Genomic DNA, 19194 nt, shown 5'->3' with positions numbered 1-19194 from the left:
TGTCCAGTTTGGTTATTTTCTATTTGAAAACATCATTATCGATGATTTGAAAACTAATTTTCAAAACATCAACATATATATATATATATATATATATATATATATATATATATATATATATATATATATATATATATATATATATATATATATATATATATATATATATATATATATATATATATATATATATATATATATATATATATATATACTAGCTGTTGGGGTGGCGCTTCGCGCCACCCCAACACCTAGTTGGTGGGGGCGCTTCGCGCCCCCCCCAAGCCCCCCCCGCGCGCGTAAGTCGTTACGCGCCATAATAGTTACGCGCCATTGTAGTTGTGTCCCTATGTCCCACCTGTGAATATAGATAGATATATATATATGGTTTTAACTACGTAAAACTTGCGAATATACAACATTCTTTGCTGTCCCATTGTCTTTGTATATAAATAGATTGTCAGGTTTACCGACTCTTGAACATGCAACATATAATGGTCCATGGGAAAACAATCTGTATTCAGATCTATACCTCATGATTCTAATGATTGCCCTTGAGCTTTGTTGATGGTGATTGCTAATCGACCATTCCCTGTCCCGGTGTCCCGGTCGTCATTTACATCCCCCTGTTTCCCCCGGTGTCCCCGTTGTAGTTGTGTCCCTGTGTCCCGGTCGTCATTTATATTCCCTGTGTCCCGGGTCCCGGTCGTCATTTGTATCCCGGTGTCCCGGTCTGTATATACATTCGTTTTTTAGTTTTGTTTTTCTCCTTTATTTTTTTCCTTTTTTTTTCTTTTTTAGCTTATTTAGATTTTTAGATTTTTTAGTTTTTTTATTAGTTTTTAGTTTTTTTTTCTTTTTAGTTTTTTTGTCCCGGTCGTCATTTATATCCCCCTGTTTCCCCCGGTGTCCCCGTTGTAGTTGTGTCCCTGTGTCCCGGTCGTCATTTATATTCCCTGTGTCCCGGTCGTCATTTGTATCCCGGTGTACCGGTCTGTATATACATTCGTTTTTTAGTTTTGTTTTTCTCCTTTATTTTTTTCCTTTTTTTTTCTTTTTTAGTTTATTTAGATTTTTAGATTTTTTAGTTTTGTCCTGGTCGTCATTTATACTCCCTGTGTCCCGGTGCTTTGTTGATTGCTAATCGAACATTCCTTTTGTCCTGGTCGCTTTCTCTTTGAGTGTCGTCATTTATTTTTTTCTTTTTTAGTTCTTTTAGTTTTTACCTTTTTTAGTTTTTTTTTAGTTTTTAGTTTTTTTAGTTTTTTACCTTTTTTTAGTTTTTTTAGTTTTTTTAGTTTTTTAGCTTTTTTATTTTTTTTATTAGTTTTTAGTTTTTTTGTAGTTTTTGGCTTTTTTTTATTTTTTTTAGTTTTTTAGCTTTTTTATTAGTTTTTAGTTTTTTTTGTAGTTTTTGCCTTTTTTTAGTTTTTTTAGTTTTTTAGCTTTTTTATTTTTTTTATTAGTTTTTAGTTTTTTTTGTAGTTTTTGCCTTTTTTTTTCTCTTTGAGTGTCGTCATTTATTAGTTTTTTCCTTTTTTTTTTAGTTTTTTATTGGTTTTTACCTTTATTTTAGCTTATTTTTCAGTTTTTTTCCTTTTTTTTAGTTTTTTTTTATTTTTTATTTTTTTTAGTTTTTTACCTTTTTTTAGTTTTTTTAGTTTTTTTAGTTTTTTAGCTTTTTTACTTTTTTTTATTAGTTTTTAGTTTTTTTTTGTAGTTTTTGCCTTTTTAGTTTTTTATTGGTTTTTACCTTTATAGTTTTTTTAGTTTTTTAGCTTTTTTATTTTTTTTATTAGTTTTTAGTTTTTTTTGTAGTTTTTGCCTTTTTTAGTTTTTTCAGTTTTGACGTCACCTGATCCAGTTTTTTCAGGTGACGTCACCTGACACATCCATCCACACATCCACAGACAGACAGACAACTTATTTTTATATATATAGATATATATCTATATATATAAAAATAAGTTGTCTGTCTGTCTGTGGATGGATCAGGTGACGTCACCTGAAAAAACTGGATCAGGTGACGTCAAAACTGAAAAAACTAAAAAAGGCAGAAACTACAAAAAAAACTAAAAACTAATAAAAAAAATAAAAAAGCTAAAAAACTAAAAAAACTAAAAAAAGGCAAAAACTACAAAAAAAACTAAAAACTAATAAAAAAGCTAAAAAACTAAAAAAACTAAAAAAAGGCAAAAACTACAAAAAAAACTAAAAACTAATAAAAAAAAATAAAAAAGCTAAAAAACTAAAAAAACTAAAAAAACTAAAAAAAAGGTAAAAAACGAAAAAAACTAAAAACTAAAAAAAAGGAAAAAACTGAAAAATAAGCTAAAATAAAGGTAAAAACCAATAAAAAACTAAAAAAAAAACTGAAAAAACTAAAAAAAGGCAAAAACTACAAAAAAAAACTAAAAACTAATAAAAAAAGTAAAAAAGCTAAAAAACTAAAAAAACTAAAAAAAGGTAAAAAACTAAAAAAAATAAAAAATAAAAAAAAACTAAAAAAAAGGAAAAAACTGAAAAATAAGCTAAAATAAAGGTAAAAACCAATAAAAAACTAAAAAGAAAAAAAGGAAAAAACTAAAAAAAATTTTCATCTAAAAAACTAAAAAAGGTAAAAACTAAAAGAACTAAAAAAGAAAAAAAATAAATGACGAAACTCAAAGAGAAAGCGACCAGGACAAAAGGAATGTTCGATTAGCAATCAACAAAGCACCGGGACACAGGGAGTATAAATGACGACCAGGACATAAGTAAAAAAAAAAAACTATCTATATATATAAAAATAAGTTGTCTGTGGATCTGTGGATCGTGGATCAGGTGACGTCACCTGAAAAAACTGGATCAGGTGACGTCAAAACTGAAAAAACTAAAAAAAGGCAAAAACTAAAAACTAATAAAAAAAATAAAAAAGCTAAAAAACTAAAAAAAACTAAAAAAAGGCAAAAACTACAAAAAAAACTAAAAACTAATAAAAAAGCTAAAAAACTAAAAAAACTAAAAAAAAACAAAAACTACAAAAAAAACTAAAAACTAATAAAAAAAATAAAAAAGCTAAAAAACTAAAAAAACTAAAAAAAGGTAAAAAACTAAAAAAACTAAAAACTAAAAAAAAGGAAAAAACTGAAAAATAAGCTAAAAAAAAGGTAAAAACCAATAAAAAACTAAAAAAAAAACTGAAAAAACTAAAAAAAGGCAAAAACTACAAAAAAACTAAAAACTAATAAAAAAAGTAAAAAAGCTAAAAAACTAAAAAAAACTAAAAAAACTAAAAAAACTAAAAAAAGGTAAAAAAATAAAAAAAATAAAAAATAAAAAAAAGGAAAAAACTGAAAAATAAGCTAACATAAAGGTAAAAACCAATAAAAAACTAAAAAGAAAAAAAGGAAAAAACTAAAAAAAATTTTCATCTAAAAAACTAAAAAAACTAAAAAAGGTAAAAACTAAAAGAACTAAAAAAGAAAAAAATAAATGACGACACTCAAAGAGAAAGCGACCAGGACAAAAGGAATGTTCGATTAGCAATCAACAAAGCACCGGGACACAGGGAGTATAAATGACGACCAGGACATAAGTAAAAAAAAAATTAACAAAACTAAAAAGAAGTTAAAAACTACAAAAAAACTAAAAAGAAAAAAAAACTAAAAACTAATAAAAAAACTAAAAAATCTAAAAATCTAAATAAACTAAAAAAGAAAAAAAAGGAAAAAAATAAAGGAGAAAAACAAAACTAAAAAACGAATGTATATACAGACCGGTACACCGGGATACAAATGACGACCGGGACACAGGGAATATAAATGACGACCGGGACACAGGGACACAACTACAACGGGGACACCGGGGGAAACAGGGGGATATAAATGACGACCGGGACAAAAAAACTAAAAAGAAAAAAAAACTAAAAACTAATAAAAAAACTAAAAAATCTAAAAATCTAAATAAGCTAAAAAAGAAAAAAAAGGAAAAAAATAAAGGAGAAAAACAAAACTAAAAAACGAATGTATATACAGACCGGGACACCGGGATACAAATGACGACCGGGACACAGGGAATATAAATGACGACCGGGACACAGGGACACAACTACAACGGGGACACCGGGGGAAACAGGGGGATGTAAATGACGACCGGGACACCGGGACAGGGAATGGTCGATTAGCAATCACCATCAACAAAGCTCAAGGGCAATCATTAGAATCATGAGGTATAGATCTGAATACAGATTGTTTTCCCATGGACCATTATATGTTGCATGTTCAAGAGTCGGTAAACCTGACAATCTATTTATATGCAAAGACAATGGGACAGCAAAGAATGTTGTATATTCGCAAGTTTTACGTAGTTAAAACCATATCTATCTATATATATAAAAATAAGTTGTCTGTCTGTCTGTGGATGGATCAGGTGACGTCACCTGAAAAAACTGGATCAGGTGACGTCAAAACTGAAAAAGCTAAAAAAAGGCAAAAACTACAAAAAAAACTAAAAACTAATAAAAAAAATAAAAAAGCTAAAAAACTAAAAAAACTAAAAAAAGGCAAAAACTACAAAAAAAACTAAAAACTAATAAAAAAGCTAAAAAACTAAAAAACTAAAAAAAGGCAAAAACTACAAAAAAAACTAAAAACTAATAAAAAAAATAAAAAAGCTAAAAAACTAAAAAAACTAAAAATTAAAAAAAACTAAAAAAAAAAGGAAAAAACTGAAAAATAAGCTAAAATAAAGGTAAAAACCAATAAAAAACTAAAAAAAAAAACTGAAAAAACTAAAAAAAGGCAAAAACTACAAAAAAAACTAAAAACTAATAAAAAAGTAAAAAAGCTAAAAAACTAAAAAAACTAAAAAAACTAAAAAAAGGTAAAAAACTAAAAAAAATAAAAAATAAAAAAAACTAAAAAAAAGGAAAAAACTGAAAAATAAGCTAAAATAAAGGTAAAAACCAATAAAAAACTAAAAAGAAAAAAAGGAAAAAACTAAAAAAAATTTTCATCTAAAAAACTAAAAAAAACTAAAAAAGGTAAAAACTAAAAGAACTAAAAAAGAAAAAAATAAATGACGAAACTCAAAGAGAAAGCGACCAGGACAAAAGGAATGTTCGATTAGCAATCAACAAAGCACCGGGACACAGGGAGTATAAATGACGACCAGGACATAAGTAAAAAAAAAAAAAACTATCTATATATATAAAAATACGTTGTCTGTGGATCTGTGGATCGTGGATCAGGTGACGTCACCTGAAAAAACTGGATCAGGTGACGTCAAAACTGAAAAAACTAAAAAAAGGCAAAAACTACAAAAAAACTAAAAACTAATAAAAAAAATAAAAAAGCTAAAAAACTAAAAAAACTAAAAAAAGGCAAAAACTACAAAAAAAAACTAAAAACTAATAAAAAAGCTAAAAAACTAAAAAAACTAAAAAAAAGGCAAAAACTACAAAAAAAAACTAAAAACTAATAAAAAAATAAAAAAGCTAAAAAACTAAAAAAACTAAAAAAACTAAAAAAAGGTAAAAAACTAAAAACTAAAAAAAACTAAAAAAAAGGAAAAAACTGAAAAATAAGCTAAAATAAAGGTAAAAACCAATAAAAAACTAAAAAAAAAACTGAAAAAACTAAAAAAAGGCAAAAACTACAAAAAAACTAAAAACTAATAAAAAAAGTAAAAAAGCTAAAAAACTAAAAAAACTAAAAAAACTAAAAAAAGGTAAAAAACTAAAAAAAATAAAAAATAAAAAAAAACTAAAAAAAAAGGAAAAAACTGAAAAATAAGCTAACATAAAGGTAAAAACCAATAAAAACTAAAAAGAAAAAAAGGAAAAAACTAAAAAAAATTTTCATCTAAAAAACTAAAAAGGGTAAAAACTAAAAGAACTAAAAAAGAAAAAAATAAATGACGACACTCAAAGAGGAATGTTCGATTAGCAATCAACAAAGCACCGGGACACAGGGAGTATAAATGACGACCAGGACATAAGTAAAAAAAAAAATTAACAAAACTAAAAAGAAGGTAAAAACTACAAAAAAACTAAAAAGAAAAAAAAACTAAAAACTAATAAAAAAACTAAAAAATCTAAAAATCTAAATAAACTAAAAAAGAAAAAAAAAGGAAAAAAAAAAGGAGAAAAACAAAACTAAAAAACGAATGTATATACAGACCGGTACACCGGGATACAAATGACGACCGGGACACAGGGAATATAAATGACGACCGGGACACAGGGACACAACTACAACAGGGACACCGGGGGAAACAGGGGGATATAAATGACGACCGGGACAAAAAAACTAAAAAGAAAAAAAAACTAAAAACTAATAAAAAAACTAAAAAATCTAAAAATCTAAATAAGCTAAAAAAGAAAAAAAAAGGAAAAAAATAAAGGAGAAAAACAAAACTAAAAAACGAATGTATATACAGACCGGGACACCGGGATACAAATGACGACCGGGACACAGGGAATATAAATGACGACCGGGACACAGGGACACAACTACAACGGGGACACCGGGGGAAACAGGGGGATGTAAATGACGACCGGGACACCGGGACAGGGAATGGTCGATTAGCAATCACCATCAACAAAGCTCAAGGGCAATCATTAGAATCATGAGGTATAGATCTGAATACAGATTGTTTTCCCATGGACCATTATATGTTGCATGTTCAAGAGTCGGTAAACCTGACAATCTATTTATATGCAAAGACAATGGGACAGCAAAGAATGTTGTATATTCGCAAGTTTTACGTAGTTAAAACCATATATATATATATATATATATATATATATATATATATATATATATATATATATATATATATATATTATATATATATATATATATATATATATATATATATATATATATATATATCTATATTCACAGGTGGGACATAGGGACACAACTACAATGGCGCGTAACTATTATGGCGCGTAACGACTTACGCGCGCGGGGGGGCTTGGGGGGGGCGCGAAGCGCCCCCACCAACTAGGTGTTGGGGTGGCGCGAAGCGCCACCCCAACAGCTAGTATATATATATATATATATATATATATATATATATATATATATATATATATATATATATATATGAGGCTCTTTGATTGTACTTTTACTCTTGATTATTGTTTAAAAACTTGAATATATATTTGATCTTTGAAGTTGCTTTTTCAATGGATTCATATGACAGCTGGATCAGGAATAGAAAGATGGATTTTTCATACTGGAAACACCCCCTCCCACCAACCTGTTGTGTATGAATTGCAGTATTTCTAGCACTAGTAAAAAAAGACAAGTGAAACCACAAATGTCTCTAACCAAATTTTTTTTTATGGCACTATGTATTAACCAAGTGACATATAGCAATCGCAAATTCTGTTGGTCTGTCGGTCCCGGTTTTGCTACTTTAGTCACTTCCAGGTAAGCTAGGACGATGGAATTGGGCAGGTGTCTCAGGGACCGGACGAGATTAAATAAGAAATAGTCTTTTTCCCGTTTTGACCATCTAGGGGGGAGTGGGGGGCCCGTTAATTTGGAAAAAACAGAAGAATTGAAGTGTTTTAACTTACGAACGGTTGATCAGATTTTAGTGAAATTTGATGTTTGGAAGAATATCGTGTCTCAGAGCTGTTATTTTAAATCCCGACCGGATCTCGGGGACCGGACATCGGGGGGGGGGGGGGATTTGGGTGGGGAAAACCTAAAATCTCGGAAAATACTTGGAAACTTGGTGGAAAAAAACACAAGTCCTAGATACATGATTGACATAACCAGAACGGATCCGCTCTCTTTTGGGTAGATGGGGGGGGGTTGATTCTGAAAAATTAGAAAAAATAAGGTATTTTTAACTTACGAACAGGTGATCGGATCTCAATGAAATTTGATATTTAGAAGGGTATCGTGTCTCAGAGCTCTTATTTTAAGTTCCGACTGGATCTGGTGACATTGGGGGGGGGGCGGGGGGAACCTTAAATCATGGATAACGCTTAGATTGGAGAGATCGGATGAAACTTGGTGGGGAAAATAAGCAGAAGTCAGAGATATGTGATTTACATAATTGGAACGGATCCGCTTTACTGGGGGGGGGTTAATTCTGAAAAATTAGAAAAAATGACGTATTTTTAACTTACGAAGGAGTGATCGGATCTTCATCTAACTTCATATTTAAAAGGACCTCGTAACTTGGATCTCTAATTTTAAATTCTGACCAGATCCTGTGACATTGGGGGGGGAGGGAGATGGAGGGGAAACCAGAATTCTTGGAAAACGTGAAAATTGGGGTATTTTTGTCTTACGAACAGGTGATCGGATCTAAATGAAATTTGATATTTAGAAGGAATTCATATCTCAGAGCTCTTATGTCAAATCCTGACCAGATCTTTTGACATTGGGGGGAGTGGGAGGGGGAAATCTTGGAAAACACCTGGAGTGGAGGAATCGAGATGAAGCTTGGTGGATACAATAAGCATATGTTCTTGATACGTGATTGACGTAATCGTACTGGATTCGCTCTCTTTGGGGGAGTTGTGGGGAGGAGTTCAGGAATTTGGCGAGTTTGGTGCTTCTGGACGTGCTAGGACGATGAAAATTGGTGGGTGTGTCAGGGAGCTGCACAAATTGACTTGATAAAGTCGTTTTCCTAGATTCGACCATGTGGGGGGCTAAAGGGAGAGGAAAAATTAGAAAAAATTAGGTATTTATAACTTCTGAGTGGGTGATCGGATCTTAATGATTTTTGATATTTAGAAGGACATCGTGACTCAGAGCTTTAATTTTAAATCCTGACCGGCATTAAGCCTCTGATTTTCCTTTTAAGTCAATCTGTTGATTCTTAGAATTTTGTTAGAGCTCATACCATATGAGCTCTTGGCTCTTAGCTCTTCTTGCCTCGTCATAAGTGTCATATGAGCTCTTAGCTCTTGTTTAATTAGGTTCTTATAGGTTTAAGTCATTTCCTTACTGTTTATTTTTCTAATCGTCAGTGCTATTAATGGAAGTTGCGAGTTCTAGATAGTTTTGCCCATCCAATCTTTAAAGTTGTACTTTGTTACCTATAAAAGTTTTACTGGTGAAATTGAATTCGTATTCTAGTAGAGAAGTTGTTTTTAGGAATACTTACTTGGAGGACAAAGCATGTCAGCATTACCAGTGGCATTTTCTTTAATGGCAAGTTTCATGTCTTCTATTACCCTTTTGGGCGTATCCTCAGAAAACTACATGTATGGAACCCAATTTGTCCTAATCAATATCTCGTATATTATTGCTACTCCATTGGCTGCGTATGGATTCTTACCTGTGTTCTTTAAACTTCAAGCAACAAGTGCCTATCAAGTAAGTGTCCATAGTATTTTTATATTTTTATTGGCTGGAGGGGGGATGAGCTATTGGAAAGTTTTGAGATAGTAAAATATACAAATAGAAAAAATTGATATTCCAGTTATATCATCAGAAGTTTTTTTTCATACGTTTGCACAGATTTATACCTTAGGAAAATATCAAGAGTTTTTTTTCTGGAGGGGTGTGGGGGGATTAAATGCTAAAAATCAGAATGTTATATACACAGCCCATAATTATCAATTTTCACCGAATGTAAAAGTAAAGTCATCGTCTAGATTATAAATTTGGCATTCCACTAACTATGCAGATCATGAAAATACTGTTCCACAGGCTATTGAAATTGTGACTCCATTTTCTAGATTGTTACTTTCACAACTATGCTTAAAAAAATAGATTTAGATTTTACCGGGTCATGGATTGAATTTGTAAATTTTGTTATTCCACAGCTTGCAATTTTACAATCCGGTTTTGTGTCAGTCGAAAACGCCTCTTGTTATAATAGCAGCTTTGTACCAAGTGGTGAAAATCTGCATAATGATTTAAACTTTTGACTATTGAATATTTTATTATTATACATTAGATTAGGCTATATATCAGATATTCTATTTAGTGCTCTTTATGCTAAAGTTTGGCTCTTTGCCCCGCCCCCCACCTTCAAAATAACTGCTCGAGCACAGAAGTAATTGGAGTAGGATAAAAAGTGTTTTTCACAGCTCCTCAAGAATGGACGAGTTTGTTAATGCTTCAACAACACAATTTTCAGTTCTAATGTAGTTCTAATGAAGCTTTTGCTTCAACAACGCAATTTTCAGTTCTAATGTTTTAAAATGCAATTGATGAATAAAAACTTGCAACTAATCATTAATTTTATTTGGTGCACTAATAAATTGCTTTCAGTATAGCAGTATAAAACTTTAATGTAAACAGCAAAGTCAAGGAGAGGACATCCTCTCTCATATGTGTACTCGTTTTAAGTTTTAATGTTGTTCTTTACTTTCATTTAAACAAAAATATGTTTTTTATTTTTAATTAAAATTAACGACGATAGATTCTTAGTCTATACCAAATAGAGAAAGAGTTTGTAAAGATTACTGATAAGTTAAAGATTTTTTTTTTCTTGAAGGCTTATTTTCTCATTTAAGAAACCGAATCTTCAGAAGTGATTAATTCAGGCCTGTTTAGGCTAAGTCTAATGCCTAGCACGTTTGTTATCAATAAAAATTAAAGAAACAAACAAAAAGTATCCTTTCAGCAGCTTATCTTTTGTAGTTATTGAATTAAAAGCTTTTAGAGTGGAAAATTTTAATTGCGTTCTATTTTAGTCTTTCAGCATTTTTTTAGATAGAGAATATTTGTTTTGCATTATACCTTGTGTTTACTTGATAATCCTACTCTACATACGGATATTCTGAATAGTTGTAAACAACTTTTTGACAGGGGGGAGGTGGAGTGCGATAAAGCACTTTGTAGGGGTTCAACTATAGGATCTTTTGTTTTCTGGTCAAGATGTAGCAGAAACACTCAGTTTTCTATATAAATTTGGACATTGTAAGGAGCAGGAAAAGAAGAGGGAGTCCACCTGGGCAGAATCAACCGTCTACCCATTGGTATGATCTTGCTGTTATGCTACGAAGTGATATTATGTCTCGTATATCTATTTTTTACTTTAAACAAATACTAATGACGAAAAACAACACTATACAATTACTATAGCCTTCAAGAAAGGATTCGGCGGTAATAAAGAGACGTGCATATTAATTTCATTTTTTCCTATCTCAAATATAACAGGTTGCCAAGTTTTCCAATTTATCTAAATTCTTCTGCTCATTATTTTCCCTAGGTTATGTTATGCACAAAAAACATTATAATTCATAGAAATATTTGTTTCTCATTTTTAATATTTGGTTCGGGGTTAGTTTCGATGATTTAAGTCTTTTTAGTTAGAAGGCCTACTATTAATTTTTTTTCATTTCATGTTGATTTTTTTTTTACCCTACTTTCCTTAAGTGGCTCAAGAAATAAATTGTTGAAGTTGTAGCCTTAATAAGTGTTCTATAAAATATTTGTTCTGTTGAGGAGGGGGGAGTTTGATATAATAAAAGAACAGGTTTTATGTCCCTAATGTATATTTTCTCAAAATTGTTCCCTTAGAGACTCGTTGAACCTGCTGGTTTGGGGGAGGAGAGAGGTGCTCGGTGTGCTGAGGTAGGAACTTAAAGGCATAATCAGCATTTTCTTTCAGTACCTTGAGCTGCGGTTTAGTCGGCCAGTTCGCCAAGCTGCTTCAGTTGCATTCATCCTACAAATGACGCTTTATATGGGTATTGTCCTTTATGCGCCTGCTCTTGCGCTCAATGCAGTAACAGGTTTATCTAAAGTTGGCTCTATTTTAGCTGTTGGTCTTGTTTGCACGTTTTACTCTACAATTGGAGGTATGAAAGCAGTCTTAATTGCCGATGTCTTTCAAGTAAGTGTTGTACCCTGTTACAGAGAGTGGTCGATTTGAGGCTTTAATCGTTGTTGAATCGTAATCATATCGACTCACACTTAATTTATATACTTTTTGACTTCCAAAGACCCTACAAAATTGATTTTTTTTAGCTTGTATAGGGGGTACTTTCTAAGGTTTCTCTATTGAATGTAGATTCATTTTCTTCGGGCTTTCAGATCTACAGAACTGTCCATTCAGCTCAGTAAGGTTTTTTTTAACGCTGATTTGCATGCACAGTACAGGTGCATGTACTGGTTTTAATCTAATGATAATAATAAAAATAATAATACTAAAAAGGTAGGTCATATAAAGCTAAACAGGGGCGTAGCTCCATATTTTTTATTGGAGGGGGGCAAGAGACGGTCGGCATTCGGATAGTCAATGGACATGGGCTATCCTTCAGGAGAAAGCAGTGTCGGTTCCGGCCTTTTCACTTTGCTTATACATTCAGTAAGTATTAAGTATTATTATACCAGTATTACAGTGAGTAAGTAACTTAACTTACTGCCAACTTCGACTTCTACTTTATTTTAATAGAGATAAAATCTTAAAAACTACAAAATAGTTATAAACTATTTATTTATATAAACATTGTTTGTTTCAAATTTGTGACCCTAAAATTTCTGCGCCCAGGGTGAGTGCCCTCTCAAGCCCCTCCTTTAAAACCACCTGGGTGAAAGGGGTGTTTGGAAACTTGTGAAAAACATAAGACTTAATATGTTCCTGAAAATTTTGATGATTCTGTTCCAAATTTACTCCCGTTAGTCTAAGGGAGAATTAAGTCTCTTTGTTAAAAGGAGCCATCGCAACTATGGGCCAAAGCTGAGGTTGAACCATTAATTGGGTCACGTTTGTTAATAAATTTGGTTAAAGTTGAGGTGCTTTCACTGTTAAGATTGTATTCGCTTTCTTTTATAGTGTTACTATAAAAAGACGTAGACAGGAATGAAACCTCTTTTCAATACTCTCTTCTTCTTGTTCCACTTTCCGTTGCTTTTTTAAAACCAAGTCTCTTTGTTGAAAGGGGCCATCAAAAATATAAGCCAAAGCTGAGACTGGACCAACAATTGGGTCTCATTTGTTAATTAATTTGGTTAGAGTTGAGCTGCTTTCACAGTGAAGATTGTCTTCACTTTCTGTTATCGTAGACGGGAATCAAATCCCTTTTCAATACCTTCTTCTTCGTATTCCCCTTTCCACTGCTTTTTTAAAGTTGGTTCTGAGCGAAAGAAAGGAAGTAAGGAGCCCTGCTTTTTATTGATTTTATTAGCCTGTTATAATCAATAGCCTGTTATAACCAAATAAAATTAATACAAATTATATTTTTAATAACGTTACAAGACACATGAAAGTTGAGAGCTGTAGAAAGCTGGTTTTTAAGGAATTGGTTAAGGAACCAAAAGTTTTGCCATCTTACATCTGTGAGCCTACGGACACGCTTATTCTGAATAAATAATTTGCAGAATATATAGCAGCCCAGGTGGCCCAATCCTGGGATCACATATGCTTGTGCTCTTCCACCTGACGGGGAGGGGGGATGTACCAAGCGGTTAAAAAGTAAAGACAGCCCCTTCCCTCGCTAACTCTTCAATAGGACATTTTTCTTGAAGCGATGACAAAGGAAAGTTACTAATTAGCAAAGATGTTACTCGATTAAACTAAAAAACAATACAGAATACATAAACAAACAATGCCCACGCATCAGACATAAATTAAGTAGTGGACTCAGTTTTTAACGGACTAAGTTTTTGTCGGCAACGAGTTGGTGCAGACGACAGTAGTGTCCTGTAAACACTTTTGGGTAGGTGATGGTGAGTTTAATAAGCTCTGTTTTTTTGCCAGCTTTACTTTCAATATCGAAGTGCATATCCCCCTTCCACTTCCTTCAACTCCCGGGCCCATCATAGGAGACTAAGTCTTGCAGTTTAATTACCCACTAATCCAACAGCCACGTGCATCACAGTCATTCAGTTGCATGTGATTTGAAAATGATGTCTTAGCATATCTAAAAGTACACACTTCAAATTGCCATTGTTGACACCTTCTACGGGAAAACTACAACCCTCCTCGTTGTATAATAAGTAAAAATCACTTTTTTACATGGGGAGGAGCGACATATCCTCTTATTTATCTTCGTTGCTATCGAGGCACTGGAATATCGTAGAGAGTTGTTAAAGGACTCGTGAAAGCTAATTCTTATGTTGTATCTTTTTTTTTCATATTCAACTCGTTATACTCGTGGTCATAAAGTGCCACATGGTACACTAAAAACGCAATTTTGGTGACATTTTTGAAATGGAAAGGCTGAGCTGGACACATTAGCTAATTATGTACTCATTACTAATTATCTCTTACATTTAATTGCTCTTTATTAATTCGACTTAACAAGGCAATCATAGTGCCACATAGCACCCAAAAAGTGCACTTTAGATTGTTTTTCTTATTTTTTTAAAATATAAATAATAACTAAAAAGGGTGTTGGCCAGTGAAAAAACTCGGCAGGCAAATTTCCCCCCACCCCTCGGGAAATTCTCCTCTGTGGAGAACCCTCATAGAAATTTTCCTTATATTTGAAATGGCGACAGTGTTTTTAATTCAAAGTATTCGAAAATAAATCTGTGAATTATTAACTTGCTCCTTGAACATTGTTTGATTAAAATTATCCAAAATCTTAGCAGTTCTTGGCAGCATCGCGGTACAAACCCTACATTAATTCAAACTTGCCAGGGATGCCAATCGGGTGAGAAAAATTGGCACTTGGAGTCTTATAATTACCTTTTGCTTTGTATGTTTGTTAAAAAAACGAAATCTAAAAAATTAAACTATTTTTGTGTGTAAATTGGGGTATGGGGGTATACATTTCCTGAAGGGGGTGGGAACCGGATATTTTTTATGTCTAAGATTCCCTTTACCAAGTGAAGCTTAGTCTCCTAGCGCTGCATGTTAAAACCGATAATACTAGATAAAGAGTAAGGGTTAGTAGTGCTTATATGTGAGCATAAAATTTCTAAATTATGAGAAAAATGTACATTGAGACGGTTCTACTTTTATGGGTTAGTATTTGAATCTGGAACGCAAGGAATAGGACATTATCAGCTGTTGTTCAACTCCAAATCAGAGAATTTGGAGATATATTGTAGTTTTAATTCAAATATTGGAAGTAATAATTAAAACAGTTAAATGATTCATGGAGCCACCCCCCCCCCCCTACCAACTTCTATGACTAAACAACTAATTTGACCTATCTAGCCACAGTAAGAATATTATTATAAAAATCACCAGGTCTTATTTTCTTTTTTGTTGATATATTTTTTATGTTTCTCAATTAAGGAAAATTTTTGTTTTTGGTGATTTAATTCCATTTCTGTCTTATTTGTAGATACAGTGGGTGTACTCATATCCATTTTTGAAAGTTTTAAAAAAGAAAATCTTATCTTGAACTGATAGATTTTAGGAAGTAAAAGACCCTTAACTATCAGTGGGAAACATTTGACCCGAGCTAACCGGTTGACAAAGGGAGTACAGTACATTTTCGAAATTATTTGCATTCACTAGGTCCATCTATTTACTTGATGATAAGGTTTTAAATGCGGTATATTTTTATAAATAATAAAGTGGAATATATTAGCAATTGTAATAGACCCCTTTTTTTTGTATTTTTTTTTATTAAAAACGAAGGACTAATTAAAAAAAAAAAATTGCTAAAAATAAAGACTGAGGCTGAAACTTGTAAGGAACAACAGTTTTTAAAGTCACTTAATAATTTTTTCTCCAAATTATTGTTGGAGGGGGAAACTTTCGCCCCTCCCTTTCCCCCCTAAACGATGTCAATGAAGCTAAAACAGCAAACATATATGAAAATAAATAAATTTGGCTTTGGAACTTGATGGGGTATACTTTATAGCAATCTTTCATTGTTCTTTTCATGGGATTTCAAACTATTTTGTCCTAATTTTGTAGCTATAAATACTATCTCGTCCGATTCTTAAAACATTCCTTAGCACTTTAATCTGTATCTTTGTCCCCCCCTTCTCCACCCAACATAGATAATCTTCACAATTACCGTATTCGTCCTGGAATGTTTTCTTCTTTTGTGAAACAGTCCGAATTCCCTTTGAACTTACGTGTGCGTAATATACAATGATCATTTCTAGCCTATTAAGTTACCTACTTCAACGAAGAGAGCCATTTAGCTGAACTGAAAATTTCAAATTTCATTAAAACCGTGTGTGCGAATTTAGTTTTTTTTTATAATCCCTCTTTTCCTTGGGCTACTGTAGTTATTTCACTTCATTCTTATAATTGAGACCATAATAGGATAACATCACTTTTCCTGGACTTGGTGGAGACGGAAAAAAAAATTTAACAACATAAAGATTAATAGACTCATAAAGATTACAATTCCAAATAATACTCTTTTGAAAGAGAAGGACAAATATTGGTTAGATATTACGTAGAATACTCGTGCTTTGTTTTGGAATTGACACACAGCTGTTTAGGGAGTGTCTATGTTCCTTCTAATCAAAATCTTAGAGTTAACCATATTTTTTTTTTAAAGAGAAGGACCGATTAAACTTGGAATGCTTTGCTTTAGTTTTAATGTAGAATGCTCCTATGTTTTTTTCTGGAAAGGTTTTCAAACTAAAAATAAAAGGAATAGAAAATTATTCAGCTTCTGGGAGGCTTGGGTTTTCCCATTAAAAAGAAGAATATAGTGTCAATTTTATGATTTTACGCTGTAACCTGTTTGCATAAAACGTAGAAAATTCAAAACTCAGTGTTAAAATTATGTTTCTGAAAATAAATATGGCGAAATTCTAGGTTATGGGCTTTTGATATCTCAGGAAGTAATTTGGTTAGGCGAAATAAACTGTAAGGAATATATTAAGGTCCTGTGCCTAGCGTCGGATCTCATTCATTTGCTAATACCTGATAAATAAGGTTCTAGAGATTTTATAAAAATGTATCTTAATATGAGAGACAATCTCTCTCTCTCTCTCTCTCCTCTCTCTCTCTCTCTCTCTCTCTCTCTCTCTCTCTCTCTCTCTCTCTCCTCTCTCTCTCCCTCCTCTCTCTCTCTCTCTCTCTCTCTCTCTCATCTATGTATAATCTTATAATCATTTAAGCATATTCTATTAATTATATATATATATATTTCCTTTAAACCACATATTTCACTAAAATATTTTGGTTTGCAGAAAAAATGCAAGTTTAAGTGACAGTTGTTAGCATTGATAATTTTTTTTGTCTCCCTTTAAAACCTGACTTCCTTTCAGTCACTGCTTATGTTTTCCGCCGTTATTTGTGTGGCCGTCAAAGGTAGCCTGGATGCAGGTGGTGTAAAGGGCGTTCTTGAAATTGCAGACGAAGGGCTTCGGCTACAAGCGCCAGATTTTCGGATAGATCCTAAAATCCGCCACACAGTCTGGACCCAGGTTTTCGGTGGCATTTTTACTTTTTTGTCCCTTTATGGGGTCAATCAAGCGCAAATTCAACGGTTACTAACGGTCAAGTAAGTCAAGCCTATTCCTGTGATTTTCAGGATTAATTGAGCCAACCACAAATTATCTAAGGTTAAACACGGACATCTTTCTGATTATCCCTAATTGGTAGTATTTGATAATTTTCATGATTTTTACCATATAAAAATTTAAACTTTTAATGGAATATTTCCTTGTATTGAGTTTTATATGACTTCGATTTTGTTCTTTTCAAAATTTATCTGGTTAGTCACTAAATTTCCTGCCCTTGAAGTTTCAACTTGGTGGAAGTGATAAAAGACTTGAAGGCCAGAGTTAATTAGAGTAAAGCCAAGACCGATAGTTTATGTGCGATGTAGAGCTAGCATAACTTTTCCTGAGTTGTATAAAAAAGATTATTTTCACTTCTCGGAATTTAGTCAGGAGTTAGTTAGTTAGTCAGGAGAGGGGGGGGGGAGCTAAAAGACAAAAAAATATTGTAAACTTACATAAAACAAGATTGATCATTCTGTTGACATAAATCTGCAGCCGAACGCTTATAGATACCTATATTGTGTTGGTAACTCCTGACTCTATTTGTTGAAGGAGCTCAGGATGTTTTTTGCTTGAGCTCAGGCATCAATGGGCTTAACGTATGGCCGAAGTGATTGGATTTGGACTAAATACCACTACTAGTAACCAAAATAAAGTCTGATATTTTACACGTAAATACATCGAATATTTCATGTTAAAAGTTTTGAAGCTGGTTGGAAGCGTCTTACTAAATAGTGTCTTTAAACTACTTGGGAGAGAGGAATCAGAGTTAAAGCTTGGAAGAGACTATTGGTGAAAACCTCTTGGCCTAAAACTTTTTCAATTCATTAATAGTATCTGTGAAACAATCCATTGAGCTTTTACTCATGATGAATAGAGTAACTATAAAGTGCTATGAATAGCTTTAAAGGTGCGTCATGTTGGCTGTTTGCTCCTTGTTTTTTTTTTCATTTGTAATTCTGTTAGATCATTCCGATTGTCACAACTAACATCATAGATACCGGCATTGTCAATAAATAAAAAGTATTAAGACTTTCCACAGAATAATGACAAAGCTGCAATTCCCATTTTTATGACATAATGGCAAAATAATGACGAATAATGGCAAAGCTGCAAATCCCACCATTTTAGAAAAATATATAATTTTTGGATTTTATCTTATCTGGTATTAAGTTTAAACTTCAAACGAAGAGAGTTCAATAATTTTATTTCGCAAAAGGAAGTGTAGCTTACCATGATGAGAATACTCAAAGGATTTTTCTATTGAACAGGGGCAATGGATTTCTAAGAAGGGTCTTGACTCCCTATCCCACCCCTGACAAAGTTAAGAATCGTTGATACCATAAGTGAAACACAAAAGGAATCTTGAATATTACTATTTCTTGAGAAGGGGCTTTTCAACGAATTTTACGCGATTATTTTTACTTTACTGAATTTTACTGATTTTTCGAGTCTGTCAAGAAAAGAAAAGGAACAAAAAAGTCTTCAAAGTCACAGTAATTGCTCAAATAATAGTTTAAAAAGGAAGAAAATAGGGATTTTATTTTTCATTTATCTTGCCAAAAAATTCGAAGTAGATAAATAATTTATCATAATATAAAATTTTCTGTAGTGTTTATGATTTTTTTTCCCACAAGTGGTCACTAGGGGGGGGGGGGGGCTAAGCTCACTAGCTCTCCCTCGGGATTAAGATTGAAAAAAGAAGTTTGATCAGATATTGAAAACTTAACCGGTGGTAGAAAATTACTCGCTTGTATTCTCCAAAAGGTCACTCCAACAAAACATATATGTATAAACTCTGAAAACAGACTTTGCAGTCTAGGAATGAACTACACAAATTCTGAAAACGGAC

General features: G+C 32.2%; 1 protein-coding gene across 1 annotated transcript in view; it reads left to right on the top strand.

Annotated features, from left to right (window-relative positions):
• The window catches only part of LOC136027052 (putative sodium-dependent multivitamin transporter), an 82219-nt gene that overhangs the window by 17565 nt on the left and 45460 nt on the right, over positions 1–19194 (top strand). Inside the window, exons 2-4 of the mRNA XM_065703982.1 lie at positions 9111–9332; positions 11581–11805; positions 17106–17341. Of these exons, the coding sequence (XP_065560054.1) occupies positions 9111–9332; positions 11581–11805; positions 17106–17341 (683 nt within the window). The remainder of the gene's footprint in view (positions 1–9110; positions 9333–11580; positions 11806–17105; positions 17342–19194) is intronic.

This window comes from Artemia franciscana, chromosome 5 (genome assembly GCF_032884065.1).
Source record: "Artemia franciscana chromosome 5, ASM3288406v1, whole genome shotgun sequence".
Taxonomy (NCBI): domain Eukaryota; kingdom Metazoa; phylum Arthropoda; class Branchiopoda; order Anostraca; family Artemiidae; genus Artemia; species Artemia franciscana.
Note: the sequence above shows the minus strand (reverse complement) of the source record. Positions and strands in the feature narration are given on the sequence as shown.